The sequence below is a fragment of the Corythoichthys intestinalis genome, chromosome 12 (assembly GCF_030265065.1).
Source record: "Corythoichthys intestinalis isolate RoL2023-P3 chromosome 12, ASM3026506v1, whole genome shotgun sequence".
In the NCBI taxonomy this organism is placed as follows: Eukaryota; Metazoa; Chordata; class Actinopteri; order Syngnathiformes; family Syngnathidae; genus Corythoichthys; species Corythoichthys intestinalis.
The window spans coordinates 42,253,050-42,280,021 of NC_080406.1; the positions used below are offsets into that span (position 1 = coordinate 42,253,050).

The window sequence follows — 26,972 nt, forward strand, 5'->3', positions numbered from 1 at the left end:
GACTGATTAATGACATGTCTCGAATAAATTGTCCTGACCAATATTCTATGTGGGGTGTTTTAAGAATGATTCATCTTCTCCGATGTGTTCCTCCCGACAGTCACAAATACTGAATCCAGTTTACAGTCACAATTCCTTATTCAAGTAGTCACTACTGCGTTTCGGCCTAGCCACGGCCTCAGTGATTTTATTGTGAAATAGAACCATAGCCAATTAGGAAGGGACCTGAAGCTTGCACTGTTGTCTAACATAATGAGAAAAGAAACTGAGAAAGTGATGTGACAAAAGTGACAAAAATTTACAGAAAAAAACTGAATACAGGACGACAGGTATTTGTGCAAATCCTGAATTTTTTATTTGCCAACCACTCGTTTTTTTTCTGGCAGCGTAGATGCCCTGTGGCACAATGCAACCTTTCCCAGGTCAGTCTTAGTGCAATGGTAGGCACGATTATTTTGTGTGGTATCCCATGTTGATCATTTCGAGTACACGCTCACCATCCGTGATGGGCACACAGCCCAGTACTGGGTAATGAAAATCTATACTGCCTGCTTGAAAAGGCTTCAATCCGCCATTAGTGCAACAAGATACAGGCAAAGTACAACTTTATCTGAATGAAACTCAACTCTGTTTAACCCAAATGGCACCAAAGCACTATTTTGTCTAAACAAAGTTCCTCATTTCACTCAACATATTTCCTTGGCAACAAGATGCTTGCCTGATTTCAGCTGGGACCACATTGGTGACCAGTATATTGCCAACAGGTGGTTTGAATGAGTCAAATTTACTGACCTTCGGCGACATCATGTTTTTCGCAACATACGTGACTGCCAGGAGATCAAGCGCCGTTTGAGACAAAACATGTGGAGACAAAAAAATCAATATTTGTTTGTTTTGATGGGGTAGCACTGTCTTCATCTTGTTTAGCGCTAATAGCTGCTCATTTCGTAAATGCATGTGTCAGTGAAATATGTTCCATCAGGCTGGACGAACTCTGTAGTACTTTTGAGACTTGAGTAGGTGTTGACGTAAAAACAAAACTACATGGAAGAAGGTTGAAAAGACTCAGCCAATGTTTAACAAAAGCAAAAGTGAAGAATAATTAAACAGATTTAACTTTTAATTCATCTAAAAGTTAAAGAAATAGATTGAGTAGTTTTAAAAAATGTTTTTTAAAAATGACTGGACATATAGCGCCATCAATGGAAGCCAATGAGTTAATTGTAAATTTATGTCATTTCATGTCTGTTTCCCATCTTGTTTGGGTACCAGGCCGTCATAGTTGGCCAACTTGTGAGGGACAGTAAGAGGAAGAAGAGTAAAGAAGAGTAAGAGAGTAATTATATGTACCATTCATTTTAGCTATTTTCAAAAACTTAAAATTCAAATATTTTCAAAACCAAAGCCACTAGCGACGTAAAACCAAAACAGGCACCTCACTTCAGGAAATACGAGTCTCCATCAGAAGTGCCATCTAAAAAAATTCAAATTCGTTCCCTCATAAAATCCTGATTATCTTTTTTACATAAGTATAACCAAACTTAAAATTGCTTTAAAATTCCCAGATTTTACACTAGATGCACAAAAATCACCAAATGCAGTGTAAATGCAGTGATAATCACCTATATTTTCAGGATCAATAGCAATATTTAATGCGTCATATAAGTTTTTGCCCGAAATAGCCAATTTTTTTTTTTTTTTTTTGGTGCAATTTTGACATGTTTTCAACAGCAAATAATTCACTTAATTTTTACATCAGAAACTTAATACTTGAGGAAAGCATGAAGAATCATTTTAATTTTACTCAGCAAAGGCAAATTTTGCATTTTTCTATATGTAATTACAACTTATTTAGGTTAAATTCTGATGTCACGATTCCTTCAGCACGTCTTGCAGACTATCTGGCCCTCGTCGTTTTTAGATTGAAATTTTACATTAAATAAAAATGGAAATTGATTTTTTTTGTATGGATGCAGAAATGTCTAAATGACTAGTTTTTTGTGAAAAAACGGGCAGTTGGCCGAAAATCAGCCTGATTATTTGCATGTAAAGCTACGCTGTTGTGTATGTGATGCAAAATCCAAAATGGCGGCCATCATAAAACAAAGAGCTTTTTAAACTGAAAATTCTCATAAATAAATGCACAAATCACAGAATTTCTATAGATATTAATGTAAAATAGTCTAGATTATTGGTTAAAAGCAAAAAACGGGCTGTCATCATTCATTTTACGTACGGTAAATATTTCAAGCTAAAGTTACGCACATTTTTTCCATTCATTTAATTTTTTTCCACAACATTTCAAAGTGCATGAATGGTGCTATTTTACGTACAGTTGTGGTCAAAAGTTTACATACACTTGTGAAGAACATAATGTCATGGCTCTCTTGAGTTTCCAGTTATTTCTACAACTCTGATTTTTCTCCGATAGAGTGATTGGAACAGATACTTCTTTGTCACAAAAACATTCATGAAGTTTGGTTCTTTTATGACTTTATTATGGGTGAACAGAAAAAAGTGATCAAATCTGCTGGGTCAAAAATATACATACAGCAGCGCTAATATTTGGTAACATGTCCCTTGGCCATTTTCACTTCAATTAGGCGCTTTTGGTAGCCATCCACAAGCTTCTGGCAAGCTTCTGGTTGAATCTTTGACCACTCTTCTTGACAGAATTGGTGCAGTTCAGTTAAATTTGATGGCTTTCTAACATGGACTTGTTTCTTCAGCATTGTCCACAAGTTCTCAATGGGGTTTAAGTCAGGACTTTGGGAAGGCCATTCGAAAACCTTAATTCTAGCCTGATTTAGCCATTCCATTACCACTTTTGATGTGTGTTTGGGTTCATTGTCCTGTTGGAACACCCAACTGCGCCCAAGACCCAATCTTCGGGCTGATGACGTTAGGTTATCTTGAAGAATTTGAAGGTAATCCTCCTTCTTCATTATCCCATTTACTCTCTGTAAAGCACCAGTTCCATTGGCAGCAAAACAGCCCCACAGCATAATACTACCACCACCGTGCTTGACGGTAGGCATGGTGTACTTGGGGTTAAAGGCCTCACCTTTTCTCCTCCAAACATATTGCTGGGCATTGTGGCCAAACAGCTCGATTTTTGCTTCGTCTGACCACAGAACTTTCCTCCAGAAGGTCTTATCTTTGTCCATGTGATCAGCAGCAAACTTCAGTCGAGCCTTAAGGTGCCGCTTTTGGAGCAAGGGCTTCCTTCTTGCACGGCAGCCTCTCAGTCCATGGAGATGCAAAACATGCTTGACTGTGGACATTGACACCTGTGTTCCAGCAGCTTCTAATTCTTGGCAGATCTGCTTTTTGGTGATTCTCGGTTGAATCTTCACCCTCCTGACCAATTTTCTCTCAGCAGCAGGTGATAGCTTGCGTTTTCTTCCTGATCGTGGTAGTGACAAAACAGTGCCATGCACTTTATACTTACAAACAATTGTTTGCACTGTTGCTCTTGGGACCTGCAGCTGCTTTGAAATGGCTCCAAGTGACTTTCCTGACTTGTTCAAGTCAATGATTGTTCAAGTCAATAATCACTCACAAGAAATTGCTAATTCGTGTTGCTGTATGTATATTTTTGACCCAGCAGATTTGATCACTTTTTCTGTTAACCCATAATAAAGTCATAAAAGAACCAAACTTCATGAATGTTTTTTGTGACAAAGAAGTATCTATTCCAATCACTCTATCGGAGAAAAATCAGAGTTGTAGAAATAACTGGAAACTCAAGAGAGCCATGACATTATGTTCTTCACAAGTGTATGTAAACTTTTGACCACAACTGTATATAATAATCACCTTGACTCCTCGACCAAATCCCTCTTGAGACAGTCCTGTCTGGTGGTATGCACTAAAGCTTTCATCTTGTTTCCACCTAAATCCGTCATTAGAACACAGCGTGTGTTTCAGTATATTCCTCCACGACGCTCTGCCTGGCGGCCCACTACAAGAAGCCGTGGGACAATGTCTGTGGGAGCTGTTTCGTCAACTGATAGTGAAGTCTATGCTTTTAAAAGAAATTTTCTTAACACTGCTGTTGGTCAAGGGAGCAGCTCATTGGTCTTATCATGAAAACAGCTTCAATGATCCATTAAATAAAACGATACATAATTTGACATTACTTGAACACGAGCTGCAGATTATCATATTCACAGATTTTTTTCCAATATTTTTCCAAAATCTTTTTCAATGAAAAAAGCATAACTATATATTTGCATTTGAAAAATAAGTTAGTTTTTTTCCCCATTTTGGAAAGAACTATCAATTTTTGGGGTAAACAATTTCTTTAGGGACAGCATTATGTTTTCCTTGGGAGGGCTATTATGTTGGCCAACCCATATAAATATTTACCTTATTTGGTTGCCATTGATGGTGTTAGACGTCCAATCCCTTTTGACTAGGATCAAACAATCGCTGCCATCCTTCCCAGTCAAAATGTATTGTATATATTACACCGTCAATTGCAGGTAAACTAGGACTGTCACGATTAACCCAAAGAATTGTTATAGAGTCATTGGTGACCTCAAAATTGTCCAAATCCTTTCACTTGAACCCTTAAATAACATATTTTTTCCCTCTGATTTTTTTTTCTCTTTTAAAAAATGGAGGGAAAAAAGTAATTCTTTTAAAATTTATTTAGATTTTTTTTATTTAAAAAAGGTAAAAACGTAAATATTCACTCTTTATATTTTTCTTTCATCTTTATTTCTTGTTAATTTTAAACAAAAAGGGAACATTTTAAACACTCATAATTTTTGGATTTAACTAAAAGAGAGAAAAGACAGTAAATATTCTCTTTAATTCTTCATTTTGTTAAAAAAGAGAAAAAAAGGCAATTATTCTCCAATTTTTGGAGTACAGAAATTTTGTATAAATCTTAATTTAGCAAAAAACATGAAGTCACATTAATTTTTTTTTTTTTCACTTGTTTTTTATTCAGTTTTACAAAACCCAACACACCTACACCCAGTGTCTTGAAATGACAAACAACAAACCAAGGCAGGACACCCCCCCCCCAAAAAAAAAAAAACATGCATAAATAAATAAAATATCATATAACACTAATCGACAGTATCAAGGCCCAACCTTCAATCTCTCCTCAATAATCCAGTCCACATGTCAAAAAGCTTGTTTATCATTTGAAATTAGTGTCCTCTTTTTTTTTCTAAAGTCTCTTCATTTCTTCCATTTGTCTTCAAATTGACTTTGTTGTAGTCTTAATCTAAACGTAATTCTCTCCATTTCACATAGCTCTTCCACCCTGCACATCCACTGCTCCTCAGTTGGTTGGTCCACTTTAAAACACATGATTACTTTTTTACTTGCCGTCAACAACACCTTGACAAGGTACTCATCCTCCTTTTGAATCATTTCCCGGGTTAGGTTCCCCAAATAAGCCACCTCAAATGTTTTCGGAATCCCATATCCTATTATTTTCCGCAAATCCTTCCAAATCATTTACCAATATTATTCTATATTTTGGCATGTAATATATGCAAGTGTCCAACATCCTTATATCCACATGCTCTCCAGCACGGTTGTTGAGTAGATATCATTTCTTTCCTTTACTTATAAGAACTTATAAACAACCATACGATGTTTTTCCAATTAAATTCTCTCCAAAGTCACATGTAATTTACTTCTGCGAGCCACAAAAGATGACGTGGCGGTCCGGATCTGGTCCCTGGGCTACCAGTTTGATACTGCCTGATCTGACTCCTATAGACCCTACTCACCAACGTCACAGAATGACATGTCGCTGTATCCGGCCGCCATATTGTCCATATATTTTAGACTTATTCTCATTGTTTTCAATTAGTCGTGCAAGTTATAGAGCAATTCATGGAAGCCCCGGTGTTATTTGACGCTGTAAACTCATTGGATGCATTGCATAAAAGGCGGTATGTGGAAAAGCTTCAGTTTATCCATTCGCCAGATCCATATTTGATGCCTAAATCGATGTTTTCGACCCGCTGTCTTCTCCGTCTTTGCCTGACATCTGCTAGCTACCCTGATATTTACAACTATCTTGTCCACACAAAATCAGCCTATTCTCACGAAAGTTTGAAAAACTTTAAGAGCTTGGAGGCTTAGAAAATACTTCGTTGCTGGTTGGGTGAAACAGGTCCTCGTCCACGAAAATTCGGCAGGAATCTATCGTGTGCTCGGAAAGGTGAGTTACGAAATTTTCAATTCAAAATCTTTTGTTCTTGCTAACATCCACTGTCAAGTCTAATGTATTTCATGTCATTTGTCAATGGAGCTAGGGCTTTTAATCTTTATATGGTTTAGCGATAGCACTCTCACTACATACATATATAATACGTAATAAATACGAAGTGCGATAGCACTACTCCAGATTGTCCTTAGTTGAATTTATTTTTTGGCTTTTGACCTCAATAGTGAAATTGTAAATTAATTGTATGACAACTGTCTGATTATCCCCTTATAATTATATATTTTCAGGTAGTTCATTCACAACGTCTGAGTGTATGTTGTCGGCGATTAGCCTAGCAATGATCTTAATTATGGTTGTCAGCCCAAAACCCTCTAAATATATATTAAATGCATCTTACCAGATATAAAATGACTACTACATAATCTGTGGTAGTCGTTTGGAGTCCAGTTTTCTCGTCGAATTGCAGCAGTCAATCTCAGTCTCCTCTCCGGGTCTCTCGGAATACGGTAAAACTTCAAGTCTCTCCGTCTATCTTCTCTGTTTTTGCAACCGACCGCCACACACAACTTCACCATTTTGATTATTAATGTTAACGAGCAGAAAAACACGCCATAATAGGAGGAATTTACGAAGCGCTAATGCATTAACATGACAAGTATACGGACAACATGGCGCGGGGGCGTGGCTGTGACGTCACGTGAGTAGGGTCTATACAGAATACAGCATAAGCGGATTTTCAGGGGGACCCAGGGGGTGACCCAGGGGGCACCCCCCCTCCGTGGCAAAAAAATGTTATTGCATGTAATTGACTTTCCTGTACAGTATATGATTTCAAAATTCAGAATTTTCTGGTAAAATATTGTCTATAAAAGTTGTAATGCAATGAAACAAAAAACAAATATGAATGAAATGAACAAAAAAAGATGTTTTTATATCGGGTCAAAATTATTTTTCGAACAGATTATGTGACTAGCACCTTAGATGGTCATTTGTTTTGCTTAGCCAAGACTACCCGAGGACCGAAAAGGTAAGATGGATATAGGTAATTGTACTACTGAGCAAGAACCAAGGATTGAAAATGTGGACCATGAAACGCTAGTGACCAACCTCAAAATGGTGAGTGGAGTTTAAATTTTCCCCACTAGAGACGCTAACTTTACAACACAGCCACCACTGGTGCCTTGCCAATGTAGTTACCATCACCAAAAATTGTGTCTCATGCTCGCGCACACGCATTAATTATGAGGGTTGTCGACTTAAACAAATAATTGAAGCTAGAAAAGAACCACAGTTATATATTTTGGATTTACTAAACTGGAGAAACTCCATACAGGACTTACAGTAAGAACAGTCATTGGTCATCTTATGAGTAAAACAGTGAAACATTGCCTTTTTTAACGTTCAGTACGTATGTTACGGTAAACTACAGAAAAAAAAAAAAGTTTTTTTTTTTTTTTTGATGGATGTGCCATGTTTTAAAACCTTGTCGATAACTGCATCACCAAAACAACAACAACAATAAAGCAAATCAGTGCAGTGCAGTGGCTCCACCCAGACAGGGGTAACTACATTGGCACAACACCGGTGGGCGTACTATATTCAATGGATGACGATCTTGGCGAAAAGTATAACCTAAGCAGCCTGATTTTAGATTTCCCCTCAAGAATGATGGGAAACAAAAAAAATGCTCATTTTCAACTTATTATGAATATTCTTGTAAGTTAATTTTATTGCTGGCACTGAGTTTTGGGGTCATCAACATATTGTGCTGCCCCAAAAGTCAAACTCCGCCTATGGAATACAGTTCAATGTCTTTTTTTCTCTCCCAAAATTAATTTTCACCTTGTTGTAGTGACAGGTGCAGAGTAAGAATTTGAAATGAAGTGTCATATTAAGTCAACCAATTGCAGAGTGGATGCAAAAGTGTCTGGTAGGTCACGAGCTCATCGTCAACCACCTGTGCCAATCACAATGTGCGTGGGAGGAGTTCAAGAGCTTGGAGGTGTGTCTGGAAAAAAGCAAGTGTGGCGCCGCATACTGAATGCAAGTGGCCAGTGGGGGAGAAATGGCATGAATACAGCCTTATACTGTTTAGACAAGCTGTACTGTGCGCACGTTGGAAACTTGTTTAGCCAGCCAGTCTCAGTTTTAGCTTGTGGACTTTGAGAGGTCTACCCGAAAGCACAGTCCGACAAACTTAGTAACAAGGAAAGCCCTACACCCACCCCCTTTTTAAGTCCCTAAAGTGACGTTGATTTGGCTTCATAAACGAGCCAGCCTGTTGGGTTGCTTTAAAGAAGGATACGCTGTTGGACATGTGAATTTAAAGGAAATAACTGGCAAGCGCAACAATGAAACAAGCGACTGTCCTGTATTGCCTCGACTTTTTCCTGACGTGCCTCTTGTTTGGATCGAGCTCTTCACAATCAGGTGAGTGAAGCCGACGTGAGCGCGCAGCTTGGCGGGGACCAAGTGACGCACGGAGGGAATGCATGGATTGGGAGACTTTTTTGCAGACTATTCGCTATTTGCGTTCATGATTCCCTTGTTTGCGTGCGTGTCGCGTCTTTTTTTTTTTTGCCAGATTTTAATTGATTTTTTTTAAACCAACAAAAATAAATGACCTTTTATGACTAAACACGTGGTGTGGTTAGGTTATCTTTTTAAAAAAAGTTGCCACCCTGTTTCGTTTTCTTGTAAGATTACATTTGTGATCACAGGGCACTATGCGTTCAACTGATCAGCTTTACAGATCCTTTCCTCCAAATGTGGACGAATCACAAGTTCTGCAGGGATGAGCTCGCAGTGATGAACTGTTGTCCCTATGCAATCTGCAAACGGCTTGATATTAAAGCGGGTTAGCGTGAAATTACACTATTTCGTTTTATTGCAACTCCCCCGGGGACCATGTGCACCTCACTTTGACGAGCGCTGCAGCGGCGCTCTTTTACGCACCGGCAAACGCACTTTGGATTTTTCACATTTAGCCTTTAACTCATTCACTATTGACTGTGATTGACATCAAGTCCAATCCAACTGGGGTGGCTGGCATTGCGTGATCGTGTCCTCGATCCAGTCCTCCCAGTAAAAAATGGATTTTCCCTCCATCGTTGTCGATGGCAGCCAGTTAGTCAAAAAACGACAAATAGCTTGATTTAAAAAAATCTATTTCTTTCATTTTGCTAACGGTGGGATGAAAATCCTGCAAAACCAGTACCAAAGCACAAAAAATCCAGCAAGCTTCTGCTTTATGAGTTATATTTTAGTACTAATTTTGCTGGTAAAGAAACCAGCATATGCTGGATTTTTAGAATCGAGAATATGACAGTTTGGCATCCTATAAATATGGTATAACGATTGAAATACACGGATGGAAGCTTGTTTTTACAGCGCTACACTTAATTCTACTACTCTACATGCATGCCACAAGATAGTAAACATCAGTAGCCTGAACAATAAAAAGTAAAAAAAAATTTTTTTTTTTTGGTAAATGGACCAACTCATTGTGGAGGTTTAGGTCTTTTGCATAACTGGAAAGTCAATAACCAAAGTTACTGTTTGTCATAAATGTTATAACTCTCAACCTGACATTTACCTGATGAACTCATTTTCCAGAATCTGTTTGATGCATGTCACTTGGCATACAGCTGGTGTTTTTTTCCCCCCACAGTCAGGCCACCTCATAGTGTTCCACCTCTGGTTAAATAGAGCTCAGAAGATGTAGAACGAATAGATTATGCAAATAACCTAGTGCAAACAGTGGTTAATTTGAGGCACGGTGAGGGTAACAAGATGGAAGCGCCGTTACAGTATGCGTGTGTGTTTGAGCGTCTGTCTTCCAAGGAGCTAGAGGTCGCCAATGTGAGAAGACGCACATTGCATGTCCACACTTGCCTCTGCTCAAATGGTTTTATTATAGTTATTTTTTATAAGCTTTTTATTTTTATTTTTAGACGCTCAGTTGTGAAGTGTATTCTAATATGTTCATGTATGCTCATTCAACTCATCTTGCATTGTTATCCTCTTGAAAAGAAATGGAACATGTTCTCAGGCTCTGTAGTCCTTTGCTAAATTAAAACTGTTTGTCACCTTAGCAGCCAAACTTGTCGCTAGGATGCATGTGTACGGGCTGCTCAGTGGCCGCAGAGTTCCTGCACTGCACCACACTCTTCATTAGAGTGCTACTAAACAGTGAAGCTGGGAATTGCAAATAGCTGCTGATTCCACACCATATGGCCCCATTCAAGACAGTGCTGCTTTTTATGAATATTCATGTATCCTATATACAGGATTGTAGGCATTACATCCGACTGTGTGTATTTGTGTGGGCTCTTTCAATTAGTAGCGCCAGTGCAATGTGGGTATACTATATCCGCTCATTATTGTGCTCCACATCTTCCTGTAATTTACTTGTCTTTCTTATTTTAAGTTTTGGAATTGGATTTAAAATGAATAAGTTTTTAATGTACTGTATTCAGTTGAAAAACAAAACAAAACAAAAACAAAAACAAAAAAAAACACACACATACACACACACAACTATGGACAGTGCTTTGTTGGAGTGAGGCTGAACAAAAGTGGGCAGAATGATTCATATGTAGTATAATATGTCCACAACAGTGAAGATGGTCTCTAGTTGTATGTTATTATGTTATCTTATGTTATATATAGAGTGAAGTTTCAAACACAGTGGGAGTGTTTAACCAAGTTTAAGTTAGCTCAGAGAGCTTTATTCTTAAACTGCCATTGACAGCAACAAGCGTCCGATCCATTTTGACTGGGAGGGACAAATGAACAAATCATTCGTTGATGGCATTAGATGAGTTAATCATTATTTATAATTATTCTATGTGAAAGTTGTTGTATTCCCTCTTTATTTATTTGGTGCTATTGAGCTGCTTGTTTAATTCCATATATGTCACTGACTTGAAATCATTGAAAAAAAGGTTTAAATATGAATTGCGTTGATTTTTTTTTTCTTATGTGCTCAATATACTGTATATTTCTGTATGTATCAGATACACAAGTATATATTGGGTGGCAATTGACATTACAGTATATATTTTATAAATACATTTTTAATTGCCATCAAAAATTGAACTTGACTGCAGAAATTTCACAAACTTAAATTGATTATGAAATACATTTTAGATCAGAAAATAAGCTAACATGTTACTCATTGTTTGCAACATAATGAAGACGTTCGCACAAGTTTTGTGTTGATTAAACAGCAGGACAATCAGTCTTCTTTCATGATAGAGCACTATAGAAATCCTGGTCTTTTTTGCTGAGATGCTAAAATTATCAGGGTTAGAACCATTCTAGATTAAACAACACCTCAAACGATTAATAAACTTTCAAAATAGTTGGGGGTTATTTTGATAGTGACCAGCGGTCTATTAATTGATTATTTGTTGCACTTCTAGGTTGTATCGAAACATTTTAGCTTTTACATTCTATAACTATGTTACGAATTGACATTTCATTAGTTGTCCCTTTTTTGTAGATGCCTTAATGTTTCTATTTAATATTATAGTGATTTCCTTAAATGCTAATAGTGAACTGATTTTTCATGCTGATTATTTTTACTGTTGCATCTCACTGCAATACAGTATATGGTGCTGCTGTGCTATACCACGGAACCTGAGGGCGCACTTGCACTTGGACAATTTTACAGTGCTTCAAGGCGATTACTCTCTGCTCTGTCTCCTGCTGGTCTACTCTCACACTGCACTGCACTCATCCACACTTCAGAATGTGCTTACATGTGCTATCACTTAACAATACAACAATGTAGTGCTGCAATTTTTTTTGTGAAGTATTTGGAGCACAGGAGTTGGAAATGGGTTTAAATGAAGCAAATATTTTAATGGCAGATTATCGTGTTTAATTATTTTATCTTGGACATGAATATGGTTTGTATACCGAAGTAAAGTTTTACCATTTTGTCTGAAAAGTGATTTTATACTCTGTACTGGCCACTGATAGAACTATTTTGGAGTCTTAGACAATGTAGGATTTTCACTTTTTGGCTGCTCTAAATCAAACCACTCGGCAAGCATGTCCACTGTGTGGGACTACTTCGCTTTATTGGAGTAAAAGAGCATCGTGTTATATTTGTAAACAGAGCATTTCTTGAGCAGGGCTTAATTTAATGTAAAAAAAAAAAAAAAAAAAAAAAAATAAATAAATATATATATATATATATATATATATATATATATATATATATCATTCGTAATTTAAAGCTGAGTCACCGGAAAAGTTAGCACTGGCGTTTTTAAAACTTTATTTGTCACTATGTTATATTTATTTGTAAAATTGAGCTGTATTAGGGTTATTGATTTGGAACCATCATTGGCATAATTAAAAATTGTACTAGATAAAATAACATGAAAATACATAATTTTGTTTTTAAATAACATTGTATTATTTCTGTTTTTGTGTACCATATTTTCCGCACTATAAGGCACACTTAAAAGCTTTCAAGTTTCTCAAAGGCAGACAGTGCGCCTTTTAATCCGATGCGCCTTATTTATGGACCAGTATTGGTTAATCATGGCATGACATTCCCTGTAGCGCAGCACCATCTTGTGGATGTATAACGCAACACCGACCACCACTGCTACTGCACCTTATAATGCGGTGTGCTAGGCCTGTCGCAATAACAAATTTTAGTGTGCGATAATTATTCTCATAAATTATTGCGATATGCGATATTATTGCGCCCCCGCAATTTTTTTTAACCAATTTACAATAACACAGTGAGAATACAGTATGTATTAATAGATCAAGTACACCCATTTAAACGCGATAAATATTTACTCTTAAATTCAAAATACTTTTTAAGAAATCACAACTAAAAACAATAGACCATGCCTCTTAAGTAAAAAACAACAATACTGATACCACACAGAATAAATAAAATGTGTTTAAAAAAAAAAAAAAAAAAAAAAAAAAAAAATGCACTTAATAACTTAAGCATTTAGGCAAATGAAAACTTTTTCCGTCATAGCTTCTGCAATGGTGTACCATACGGATGCAACGATACAGTTAAGTCACGGTTCGGTACGATTTTCGATACGAGGGACACGATTTTCGATCCGATTCAATACATTTAATGCTCTGTAAAAAAAAAAAAAAAAAAAAAAAAAACAATTATATTTTTTGTTTCGTTTTTGTTGTTGTTGTTTTTTTTTGTTTTTTTTTGCTAATGAGCAAAAATTAAATTGCCATCATATAAACATGCATTTTAGTGCATAATATTTATGTGCTTACTTCTTACTGATCTGAAAATATGTTGTATAAAAGTGCTGAGAACAATCTTTACTGTTTGTAAAGTGAGGCAGGGCACACTGTTGATTGCTACAGCTCTCTTAGCAGCTAGGTTTACTACATGAGCAAGACATCCTATTTGTGGTCCGATACCATCTGTGTCACGTACTGAATTAACAATATTTGCCACATTATCTATAGTCACTGGTATGGATTGATTTGGCCTTCTTAACTTCCATTCAGTCATGACAGTTTAGAATTCATCGATGTAATATATGGACTACGTGTCCCATAATCACTCTGGGCTCACGTAGCCAATGGCATGGGACGTAGCACATCTAGTTTGCCATTCCATGATATCTAGTGTGTGCGTGCATTAAAAAAGTTAGTAAGCGCCGCTGAAGTTAGTCATGTCTGCTCATTACTACACAACACCAGCATATGACAATCAACTTTCATAAACAGGACGAGTTTGAAGCACAGCGCTCTTAATTTCATTCCTCTGTTCGTTGTCAAAGCGAGGTTGTTCGTAGCAGCCAAGTCGGTAACAATGTTTTGGCGGACATCGTTGTAAATATCTGGCGTTGTGCCGAAAACTAGCCGCCCCGCTTGAAATGTCGCTCCTGACGGGAGCGCCCACACGTCAACAACACCGGCGCGCCATAGATGGTCCACAGTCACTCCGGTGCACTGACGCGGCCGGTATACGTTTAACAATAGGATATAATAGGAACGATTGGCTCCGGCGCTAGTTTTTGCCGGACCTGAAACGAAGATGCATTTTGCGGAGTTGGTGACCAGGAATCCTAACTTTTAACAGCACGTCTGCCGTACGTGCGCACGCACGCACGTGCACGCGAGGCGATTAATCGCAGCGGAAAAATTACCGCCTTCATTTTTGTTTATCGCGCGATAAATGGAATTATTGCATATTGCGACAGGCTTACGGTGCACCCTATATTTGAAAACCATTTTAAAATAGGCCATTCATTGTAGTTGCGGCTTATACGCCGATATACCTTACAGTACGGAGAATACAGTAATTACAAAAAGTATTAGAAATGACAATAATGATTAATAATTTAGAAAAGATAGTATAGTGTAAAAAAAAAAGTGTTTTCACCCAAAAAAATCACTTGACCTATAAATACTTAAAAGTCTTTACAGTCAAAAAAACATTTTTTTTTTTTTTTTTTAAATTAACAGAAATATTCACTTGCTCTATGACGGGTTAAAGGTCTTGCATGTCAACTTTTGAACAGAGTTCCACTGTAGTTACCAGTGTCCTTAAAAGGGTTAAGGTATTTCTTATTAAGTGGTTGGTATAAGTTTGTTGCAATCAGTGCTTCAACGATTAATCGATTAACTCGAGTATCTGATTTGAAAAAAACGATTCAAATTAAATTTTGCTTCTTCGAGTTTTCGTTTAATCAATGTGGCGTTGTAATGGTTTATTTTGAAAGTGTTTGCATTTAGTTTTATCGATTTGGTGGCTACACGGCCCTCTAGACTGCCTCATTTCACATGGCTGAATCCAGCTGCTCCATGTTAAGACCAACCTAAGTTTTTGTTTGAGCTAATGTCTTTCTTAATGCATTCGTATTTTAGTTTAGAGGTATATTCAGCCCTTTTTTGTGGGAATAGTTGTCTGACCTATTTGTTGAGAGCATTATAAACAAAAAAAACAAAAAAAAATGCGTTTTATAACATTTAAGCTAGCGGAATTTTGCTATGTAATCTAGCCAATTGTTCTTTTGCTGTACATAGATCTTTATTTTTTTCAATACCGTTTGAAGCTCAGCTCAGGTATTTTAATTTTTCATGTTCCTTATCCAGTTACTCGATTATTCGAACTAACGAGTTAATTGATTACTCGAATACTAAAATAATCGATAGCCGCAGCCCTAGTTGCAATAAAAATCCATTCGTAAAACAAAATATAAAGGATGCTACTGATTATATAATTTTTTTTGCGTTGTTTTTAATGATCTAAAAATATAAGTTTTGTAACGAGATCGGTATCGGCAAAACATCTTGAAAAAATAGGATCGAAATTCAATTCGTCGTTAAATCCCGGGTTTCTTATTCCCTGGAGCAGCTTTATAGTGTTTCTTCAGGCATAGCATGTACAGTATATTATGGCATTCGTGTGGATGCTCACATTTTTTCCTAAATCATTCCATTTGTATGAGAAACATTTTAAAGCAAAAAAAAAAAAAAAAAAAAAAACAGTCTCCATTTCTGTATGGAATAAGAGATTCCCCCATCCTATCTTTCTGCTCATATAAATAAAATCAGATAGTAATTTAGTCACACATATCCATTGGCATCAATCATGCAATGGCAAAAATGGATGCCAAGAAATGATTCATGATTCCTGAAATGAACAAACGACACAGACTGTGTAGTCAAGCCCAACAATATTCATCACTATCTCCCTTATCTGATTTTTTTACATCATTATTGCTGTTCTGTTTAATAACATTTCAGCTTTTATGATAGTGCTCTTTGCATTACATCATTGTACTTCATATTGCCTTTTGTTTCTGTGTACCGGAGGCTATTTTTTTCTCCTTTTGACTTGTTGATGGGTTCATCAACATTTAGACTGTCTGCTGGCAGCAAGTGATTGGATCATATTTTATGTGACCTTTACAAGATCTATAACCTCATTTATCAAATGCAGTTATACAGGCAAAATACATGTCCATACGGTAGGCAATGCATCATCATTATTGTCAACTGTTAGACGCATCTTGTGTGAAGGATTTCATAATGGTATTGGTGCATCCCGCCTTGTTGTATGGCTGTTTTAAAATGATATGTCTGTAAAATGGCAAACCAGAATATGCAGTTCATCAAAAAGACAAAAGTTTATTGTTGGAAGCTTTTTGTTTTTCACCACTTTTTTTTGTTTCCCTTATTGGGTTTCAATCTGACCCAAGATTATCTGAAACTTTGTGAAAAGAAACACTGCAAATTTACTTCTGTGAATCACATTGCCTATATACGTTCAAGTCAAATATCAACCAAACAAGGGCGTAGGTTTAGTCTCAACAATGGTAGGGACGATATGACAGCATAACCTGCATGTACACTTTTTGCTGGTGACGGGACATTAATGAGAGAGACCAAACATATTGGGTTAAAAGTAGTCACTAGTCAGGGCTACATTTCTCACAAATATGAACCTATTTAATTGATAGGCTAAATGATCAGTGCAAAATAAATCTGTATTGTCTTATACTAACTTTAATATTTATTGGTTCAGGCGATAAACAGTTCCATTCAAACCTGTTTTCAAAAACTATTAAACAAACATTTTCAAAACTTTCAGAATAAATGTCTGGATTTTATTAGCAAATTTAAATTGCAACATTTGAACATAATTTAAATTGTATTAACATACAGAATGAATACAAACTTGTTTATAATCTGTTAACTATCCTTTAACCAATGCTCATTATCAATAACTAAATAAATACAACTTGAGCCTTCCTTCGGGTAAATCTCTACTGCATTTCTTCATAATCACAGCTAAACTCAACAAAAAATGAAAACTTTTTACCCCACTATGATTAATGTATGATTATCAGAAAAAAGTCTGCATAGGATGCAAATATATTTTTTTAAATAAATTATGTAGAAAATAAATACATTTTCCCAAACAAACATGCATTTGAGGGGAAGAAATATACTGACATGTTCAGCAAGTGAAAAAGGGTAAATGTAAGTGTGAACATTATGAAAAATAATTCACTTAAAAACGGTAGGGTCAATTCCAGAGGTGGGTAGAGTAGCCAAAAATACTCAAGTAAGAGTAGCGTTACTTCAAAAATAATATTACTCAAGTAAAGGTAAAAGTAGTCGTCCAAAAAATGTATTCAAGTAGAAGTAAAGAGTAGCATCGTGAGTACAGTTACTGCTTATACTGTATTTTTGTTGGATTATTGTTTTTTTTAAACAATCGTATTTTCTGAGCACAAAGTTATCTATATTAATCGTTGTCATAATGATACTGTACATAACACATTACATAACCACATTAAGCCAAAGGGGAAAAAAAAAAAAAAATCCTTGAATTTCAATGAGAAGAAAAATTACGTAAATGAGGCATTATTCGTCCAAAGAGCATAAGTGCCCTCTGGTGGAGAAAATAGTTCCTAGTTTGAATAGTGAAGAGTTCCTTCATTATTGCTATTTTGAAAATAGAAGGATCAGATCTCCAATTTTCCGTGGTTAATCGGTGCAAAAAAAAAAAAAAAAAAACTGTGAGAGAGGTTGAAATCTGCACTTTCGAGTCATTTTGAGGGTAGTGCTCTATATCAAATACTTCACTTTTTTACGGTGCTTTACAGACCACAGACCATGATGACAATGATGATGCTTTTTTATTTCGAGCATGCACACAAAAAAACAAACAGTATAATTCAACAAAAATAATTGTACTCGAAAGGGAGTGGAAAGAAGAAAAAACTTATTTTATCCCACCCCTGATCTCATTGTCCGGCATCCTTACTTCGTGGGATACTCCTGTCCACACAATGAAAGCAAAGAAAAAAAAAAAAACAGACAAAAACAACTAAACCAATAGACAACCAACTAAAGTTGTCTCATTATCAATAATTTCAATACATACTAGGGCTGTCGACATTATCGCGTTAACTGGCGGTAATTAATTTTTTAAATTAATCACGTTAAAATATTTGATGCATTTAACGCACATGCCCCGCTCGGATTAAAATGACAGCACAGTGCCATGTGCACTTGTTACTTGTGTTTCTTTGGTGTTTTGTCACCCTCTGCTGGCGCTTGGATGCGACTGATTTTATGGGTTTCAGCACCATGAGCATGGTGTAATTATTGACATCAACAATGGCGAGCTACTAGTTTATTTTTTGATTGAAAATTTTACAAATTTTATTAAAACGAAAACAGTAAGAGGGGTTTTAATATAAAATTTCTATTACTTGTACTAACATTTATCTTTTAAGAACTACAAGTCTTTCTATCCATGGATCGCTTTAATAGAATGTTAATAATGTTATTGCCATCTTGTTGATTTATTTTTATAATAAACAAATACAGTACTTATGTACAGTATGTTGAATGTATATATCCGTCTTGTGCAGAGGTTGCGCTAGACTTTTTCGTTGTCTGTCATTTTGACTGACAGGGTCATAAAAATCCGGTCATAATCTATTTTTACCAGTCACTTAAATTTTTAAAATGATAATAATGACATATTCAATAGAATTTAGTTTCTCTTATACATCCTCTGGTTGTCCGACGTCTCTTACCGTTCTTTGGGGTAATTTAGTTAGCTTTGTGTAGCGATCGCAAATGCCACTCAGTGACAGCCAACGAACAATTATAATTTTTTCATTGATAACAAATCTTAATTCTATAATTTATTTGCACTTCACCCTTACTAAGGTTGTTTTTTATATATATATACAGAAACGGTAACAGTGGCAGTCAGATACCATTGTAATTCTTTTCAGGTCATTCATTGTCAGACAGAAGCAGTACGGCACAACGTTACGCTAAAAAAAATAAGAAAAAATGACTTACCTCTTTGTCCTCTGAAAGACCATGACAACCCAACAAAATGTTTACTGCATATGTTTATGCAATGTGAATGGATTCACAGAGCTGGTGTTAAAGTCCGCGCAAGTTGATTCGGTCTTCATATTTTTTGGAGTTTTTGGTTTCCGGAAACATATGAAGAAAACATCCTTCATGTGTCGTAATGTCTAGAGCCGTTTCTACAAGTTCCAAAAAAGCAATGCGTGATCGGCATGTTCGTTTTTGAAAGATTACCCCCAGAAAAGTGGCACAAATTACTTTGTTCCTATGCGAAGGCGGGTCTATAATGTCCCACTTCGGCTTCCACTTTACGATGCGACGTCACGGTCTAAAAATAGCATGCGTGCGGTACGCCATTGCGTGCCCGCTTGTGCATAATGAAATGTCTCAAGTGGGATTGCTGCAGAGGCTATTGTCATGAGATTTTGGACTTTTGCCTCGGACAGACGACTTCTCATGGCCGTTTTGATGTTGTTCTGGAGGCTGAATCCACGCTCTGCGGCCACACTGGAGACTGGGATTACAAGCGCCACTTCAGCCAAAGTTTTGAAATCAGGGAACATTTCTCCAAGTGACCTGCTCAAAAGTCGACAAGACTCTCTGAACGAGGGGTTTCCTGAACCCGCAAGCACCTGCTTCAGCGGAAGGAAATCCCACAGCATGCGCTCCTTCTGAACCAGTGGTTCAGCTGCACCGGTCTGTGACCCAGACGCGCTCCAAAGCCTCCTGTCATTAACTCTTCAATGCGCTGTCAGCACTCAGCACCCGGATAGCGAGATGCATCAAAAGAGACAATAGCTAATTAATATGCTCACTCGCCACCCTGTGGTCTGGGGTGTGAATTTCAACCGGTCAAAATGACAGACGGGCTTCAGTTTTTTCCGTCACCGTTTTAAAATAAACGGTCAACGACGGAAAATATTCGGTTAACGCGACCCCTGGTCTTGTGTCTTATCTTTCCATTCCAACAATAATGTACAGAAAAATATGGCATATTTTATAGATGGTTTGAATTACGATTAATTACGATTAATTAATTTTAAAACTGTGATTAACTCGATTAAAAATTTTAATCGTTTGACAGCCCTAATATATACATAATTGACAAGAACAGCAACACACATGGTCAGCAAATGTCATCATACTGTGATCAGACCATATTTTTATATTTTGATTTTTTTGTTCTGAGTTATATTTATGGTTACTAAATATCATTACCTTTATTTTATTGAAGTGATCATTTATTTATATCCATCCACGTCTTTAATTTACTTCATTCCTCATTTACAGTATAGTTACCAGTTCATTTTGTTTTTCACTACTATAGAATATGTTTGTGTCATCTGCAAAAAGTATAAATTTCAATAACTGAGATATATTACCCATCCATCCATCCATCCATCCATCCATCCATCCATCCATCCATCCATCCATCCATCCATCCATCCATCCATCCATCCATCCATCCATCCATCCATCCATCCATCCATCCATCCATCCATCCATCCATCCATCCATCCATCCATCCATCCATCCATCCATCATCTTCCGCTTAGTCCGGGGTCAGGTCGTGGGGGCAGGAGCTTTAGCAGGGAAGCCCAGACTTCCCTCTCCCCAGCCACTTCAGCCAGCTCCTCCGGCGGGATTCCAAGGCGTTCCCAGGCCAGCCAAGCGACATAGTCTCTCCAGCGTGTCCTGGGTCGACCCCAGGGCCTCCCGCCGGTGGGCCATGCCCGGAACACCTCTCCAGAGAGGCATCCAGGAGGCATCCGAACCAGATGCCCAAGCCACCTCAACTGGCTCCTCTCAACGCGGAGGAGTAGCGGCTTGACACCAAGCCCCTCCCGGATGACCGAGCTTCTCACCCTATCTCTAAGGGAGAGGCCGGACACCCTGCGGAGGAAACTTATTTTGGCCGCTTGTATCCGGGATCTTGTTCTTTCGGTCACGACCCACAGCTCGTGACCATAGGTGAGGGTAGGAACGTAGACCAACCGGTAAATCGAGAGCTTCGCCTTTTGGCTCAGCTCCTTCTTCACCACAACGGACCGGTGCAGAGTCCAGAGATACATTATATATGTCATTAATATAAATATTAAATAATTTTGGTCCCAAAACAGACCCCTGATGGACCCCATGAGAGGTACTGAGATATTCTGATGACCATTTCCCCATTTTTACATATTGTATCCTTCCTGTTAGATAACTTCTCAACCACTCCCCAGCAACACCCCTGATACTATACAGATGTTGTTTCTTGAGTAAAATTGTGTGATCAATTGTGTCAAAAGCTTTCTTCAGATCAATAAAAATTTCAACAGCATGTTTTATTTCATCCAATGTGTTTGTAAACAGCGACCGGCAAAGGGAGTGTGGAAGTCGTGGGGAAATGTGACAAAAAGAAGTGGTCGTCCCGTAAAATTATTCTACCAAAGCAAATGCACATGTATGCATTTAAATACTACTTTATTTGTGTACAGCTCGCTTGATTAAACTCCAAACTACTCACACACAGGCTCAAATGCTCTGTACTAGATGTGACATGGAATGAGAAGCAACTTGCTTCTCGCCATGTTTTGATTGCTTCATCACAAGAGGACTATGCATCTTCACACTATTCGGTGGTAAACTTTCGGTCTTTTAACCGAAAACCGAAAATGCAATTTTAGCTATTTGCGGCAGAAAGTTTTCGTTCAAATCTCTAGTAAAAATAATGATAAACTCATTCAATGCCGTTGACGCAAAACGGATGTTCAATCCATTTTGACTGGGGGGGGTGAACAGCCAATGTTAATTTATGGTATAATATGTAATTTATGGAATGATATTTAAGTCGATGGAACTGTAGGAAGATTGTTGATGTGTTTCCTTAGTTTTAATGTTGTAAGTGCTATTTTGACAATGCTGTTGTGTTGTCAAAATGAAATTGTAAGATGACACCAAATATGTTTAAAAAAAAAATGTGTATACACACAGACACCTTTGGGCACACACTAAAGTACATCCTTTATTAACTTAAGCTACCACTCTAAAACGGAAGGCGCAAGTAACACTGAAACCCTTTAAAAATTGTCCAAGCGTTTGATGTAAGTCTGTCAATTTCTATGACTTTTGATCCCTGATGATATTGCAGCAGTGAATCCTTCCTCACACAATAAGAGTGCGTTCATCATCCTTCTGGGGGGGCGACAGGGTGCTGTCAGCCACTCAAACCTTTGACAGACATATTTTGAAGGTTTCAAAATGTGGGGAAGAAAAAACCTTTCGGAAACAACTTGTGTGTTTGTATGTTTGATAGCAGTTGATGTTTGTCAGTGTATGACTGAAGGTTATGGAGAGTGACTGACAGACTTACTGTCTTGGCTACTCTCTCTAATGTAATGTAGTTCATACTTCTAATGTATATATTATATTTGGTTTTGATTGTTTTTACGTAATTCAGTACAATGGAAATGACAGTAAAAAACGATAACTAAGCATCACATGAAAACAGTTGTCCTGCCTTGTTATTTTCCTCTCACTTTTATGACAGCGTGCCATGTCGGAGGAGTGGCTTTTATTGTAATTTTACTTTATTTTCATATTCTTAGTTAAAGTTAATAATGGTAGCCAACATATGAAAGGATGATAATAGGCTGACAACTTGGCATGAAAGACGACTTCCACCTTCAAATGAGCCTTTCATTCAGTTCTGCATGTGGGTGCTTTAAAAAGGCTGTTTCCTCTCAACTCTCTTCCTCTCAGTCTCTTTCCTCTTTTAGTAATCCCCTTTTAAAATATTCATAGCTAATCTGCATTTACAATGTAATTACAGACAGCCTTTGAGCAATATCAGATAAAGTAGACTTGAAAACACAGTTCTTTGAAAATCTTGATTTGGTGATTTGTGTGTTTGAATACATATGAGGCAAGCTTTATAAATGTGTGGTTGTAGGATTGTCAAAAGTATCGAAAAGTACTGATACTGGTATGTTGTATCCCGATACGGTATTTGATTGCAAAAGTATCAATACTGATTTTTTTAGTTTGTTTTTTCACTAGCATTGGTGACCATGAATGTGTTGTCATTTGATAAATTTAAATTTCATTTTGCACCATGCTTGATAGTAATGGGAGATATTTTTTGCATTTTCCCAGTTATTTCATTGGCTGCCATTGACATCTCATCAACTTGAAGTAATATGGGTCATTCGCTACCAACTCCCAGTTCACATGGATTGGAGGTCTACTTGAGACAAACCCATTTCAATTCACAGTTGAACAATAATTGGCTGCCCTCATGATTGGGCGTCTATCATCGTCAATGGCACTGAAAGACTTAATATACAAATTATTTTTTTATTTAAATTTGGGGATTTTTTTTTTTTTTTTACATGAATCAAATGTGCTTTCAAAGGATAAGATGATACACAGTTCTGTTTCCACTCATCTTTAGTCTCCACCTATCAAGGAGATTCTTTTTTCATGAAGAAATTCTAAACACTGCAGAGCACCGTCATCTTAAAAATGATGAGGAAATACAGTGGTACTTCGACATACGATCGCTTCGACACGCGATCTTTTCGACATCCGAGGTAAAATTCGACTGGCCATTTGTTTCTACATCAGACGACAAGCTCTAAATACGATGATCTAGACAAGCTCTAAATACGACGATCGAAGACAGCACCATATGTCAACATATGACAGCAGTTTCTTTGTTTTCTTGCAAGATAGACGCTCGGCAGATTTTCTTGTGAGAGAAATCAACATGGGTTCCAACAATGTTAGTGCAGGTGGTGAAAAAAAGGAAAAAGGCGATGCTTACCAATGACATGAAGATGGATATGATAGAAAAATATGAGTGTGGGGTGGGCATCGTGATATGGCTCAACAATACAGGCGTAGACGGTCTATGATCTCGGCGGTCCTCCTCCATTCGCCAGTCTTTATAAGTTAAGGTGAAAATTACTATTGTTTTAACATCACCAAAGAAATCACCAGCTTTGTCAGGTGTCTAACCATTTATTCCATCAACTTGTGCAACACAACACGCCTAGTGTCCCCAGCAGCAAGTAAACAAAGTGAAACTAAAAAGGCTCACTCTGCCAAGTCAGCCACGCGATGCGTTTCAGCACACCACACAAACACATTCACCACATTAGAATCCAATTCGTTTTATTATTACAGATATTCATTCGTTCATTTTCCATGTCGCTTTTCCTCAAGAGGGTCTTTATTATAATTATTATTCCAATTTTTATTCACAATTTATTTGTTTTGCTCTGTGTAATTGCTATTTGCAACGGTACTAGCAGTCTTTATTAAGGATTTAGTGAAGGTTTTTGGGCTGTGGAATGAATTAATGGAATTACAATGTATTCTTATGGGAAAATCCTGCCACACATACGACCATTTCGACTTACAAATAAGATCCCGGAACGAGTTAACTTTGTATGTAAAGGTACCACTGTACATGAACGAAGCACTATTTTCCACATTTCTAATACATACAGTACGTTTATGATAAATCAATGTGTGTGTGCGTGTATAATCTAACAGTTAAAAGGATGCAACTTTGTCTGTACAGTAATTTATTTCCTAAGTACCAACACATGCAGTTAATGCGAAACTCTTAAGCACACTTGTTTTTGTTACAGTATAATCATGACGATTGATTTTCCAAACAATTTAAATTATTTTGGCATCATAATTATTGCAAAACGGGTCAAAGATATGTCCTTTTTTCTTCCTTACATCAAGAGATCTCAATCCAGTTAAAAACTATAAAACATCTTTGCCAAAAAATGTTAAGTCTTATTCATTTCACAGACTCCCAGTCGTGATTTTCATCTCCCTTGTGACTTTTGGAGCTTGCCTCCAAAGCTCCAGATCAGAGGCTACTGATACTGAGGCAGATTGCCCCCCTGTTGTGCTCACGCCAGGATTATGTATCAACAGTTTAAGGATGGTAGAAGAGAGTTTTACCTATGAATTGCCAAGACACTCAGAGTATCTAGCTGGTGGTTTGAAATAGAAACCGCCTGTCGTTTTTCTCTTTTTAGCCACATTAACACTTCAGCTAATTTTCCGAAATATGTTCCCCTCTGTGTATCATAGTCCATTATTTTCCCTACTGTGCTAATAAACAATATGAGTAGCTAGTTTAATGTTTGCCATGTCTGCCAACAATGCTTTTCATACTCCCTATTGTGCTAATAAACAATATCAGTAACTAATTTAATGTTTGCCATGTCTTCCAACAATGTTTTTCATAGGTTTTTAATATTATAGGAAGTCCCACATTAGTAACAACAATAATGATGTCCTATTTCAATGCTTCTATTTAGTCAGCCTAAAAATGAGAATTATGCAAATATTTGACGTATTTTGTGGCATTTTTTAATCAAAGGTTAGTACAGTGGTAACTCGACATACAATCGCTTCGACACACGATCTTTTCGACATCCGACATAAAATTTGACTCCCCATTTGTTTTTGCATCCAACGACATATGACCATTTATGACAGCACCGTAGTTTCTTTGTTTTTCCACAAGACAGACACAAGGCGGATTTTCTAATGAGAGCAATCAACATAGGTTCCTAGAATGTTAGTGCAAGTGGTGAAAAAAGGAAAAAAGTGCGGCTTATGATTGAAATGAAGATGGAAATGATAGAAAAATATGAGCGCGTCCGTAAACTGGCTCGACAATACGGCCGTAGAATGTCTACGATGGTCCTCTTCCGACCTCCGTTTGCCGGTCTTTATAAGTTAAGGTGACAATTATTATTATTGTAACATCGCCAAAAAACTCGCCAGCCTCGTCAGGTTTTTAATCATTTATTTCAGAACTTGTGCTACTGTCCACTGCAGTTGAACATGAAAAGTGAAAGTAAAAAGTCCACTCTCACTCTGGCATGTCAGCCACACGGTGCGTTCAGGTACACCACGCAAAAAAAAAAAAAAAACATTCGCCACATTAGAAACCGATTTGTTACATTATTACAGGCATTATTATTACGGTTATATTATTATTCTGATTTGTATTCATAATTATTTTTTTTTGCTCTGTTTAATTGCTATTTGCAATAGTACCAGCAGCATTTATTAAGGATTTAGCGTAGGTTTTCGGGCTGTGGAACGAATTAATGGGATCATAATGTATTCTTATGGAAATATGCTGCTCGACATACAACCATTTCGTCCTGGAATGAATTAACTTCATAAGTAGAGGTACCACTATATTCTTGAACCAACCATCATACACCACTAAATTCGATAACAACTTTTACTGTTAGCAGCTGTACAATTTGTATTTCCCGTGTAGAATTACAAGCACGCTGTGACTCAAATTTTGCTTTGACTCCAATTTACTGTATGTGCCATTACCTCAAAAGTTTGTACTTTAAAGAGCTCGAAATCGATCTCTTGTTTACAAGTTTTGCAATACTGCTGATTAAAGGGAAATGATTGTCTTGCCTGGCAGTATTAGTGTGGCTGTCACTGGTGCAGTCACCTTGGACAGAGTAGAAATAGCGCAGCTCTCTTCTCCTGGATGTGAAGGTTCATAAAGCACAGGATGAGAGGAGCAGGGAAGGCAATTGACCTTGGTTGCTTTTTTTGGGGGTGGGGGTATAGTCCCAATACGGCCAGAGAGATAGATCCAGTGGGCTTGCAGTGTGGTGAAAGGGACAATGCTGACAATGACAGCTATTACAAAGACAATATGGAAAGATATTATATGTAGTCATACAAGCAGAAGCACTGATACCGATACTAGTATAGGTATCGTTCCGATACCTAAGGCAAATTTATTTGTCTTGCACAATTCAACACAAGGCAATTCAAAGTGCTTTACATCACATGAAGATCCACAAACAGAGATAACATGATTCATAAAAATCACATTAAATCAAAAAGAAAGTTA

At 37.2% G+C, this 26,972-nt stretch overlaps 1 protein-coding gene across 1 annotated transcript in view; it reads left to right on the forward strand.

The window, feature by feature from the left end:
* Positions 1 to 8,264: 8,264 nt before the first annotated feature.
* Positions 8,265 to 26,972, forward strand: part of LOC130927503 (receptor tyrosine-protein kinase erbB-4-like) — a 452,680-nt gene continuing 433,972 nt past the window's right edge. The window contains exon 1 of the mRNA XM_057853388.1: positions 8,265 to 8,629. Coding sequence (XP_057709371.1) covers positions 8,551 to 8,629 — 79 coding nt within the window. The 5' untranslated portion in view covers positions 8,265 to 8,550. The remainder of the gene's footprint in view (positions 8,630 to 26,972) is intronic.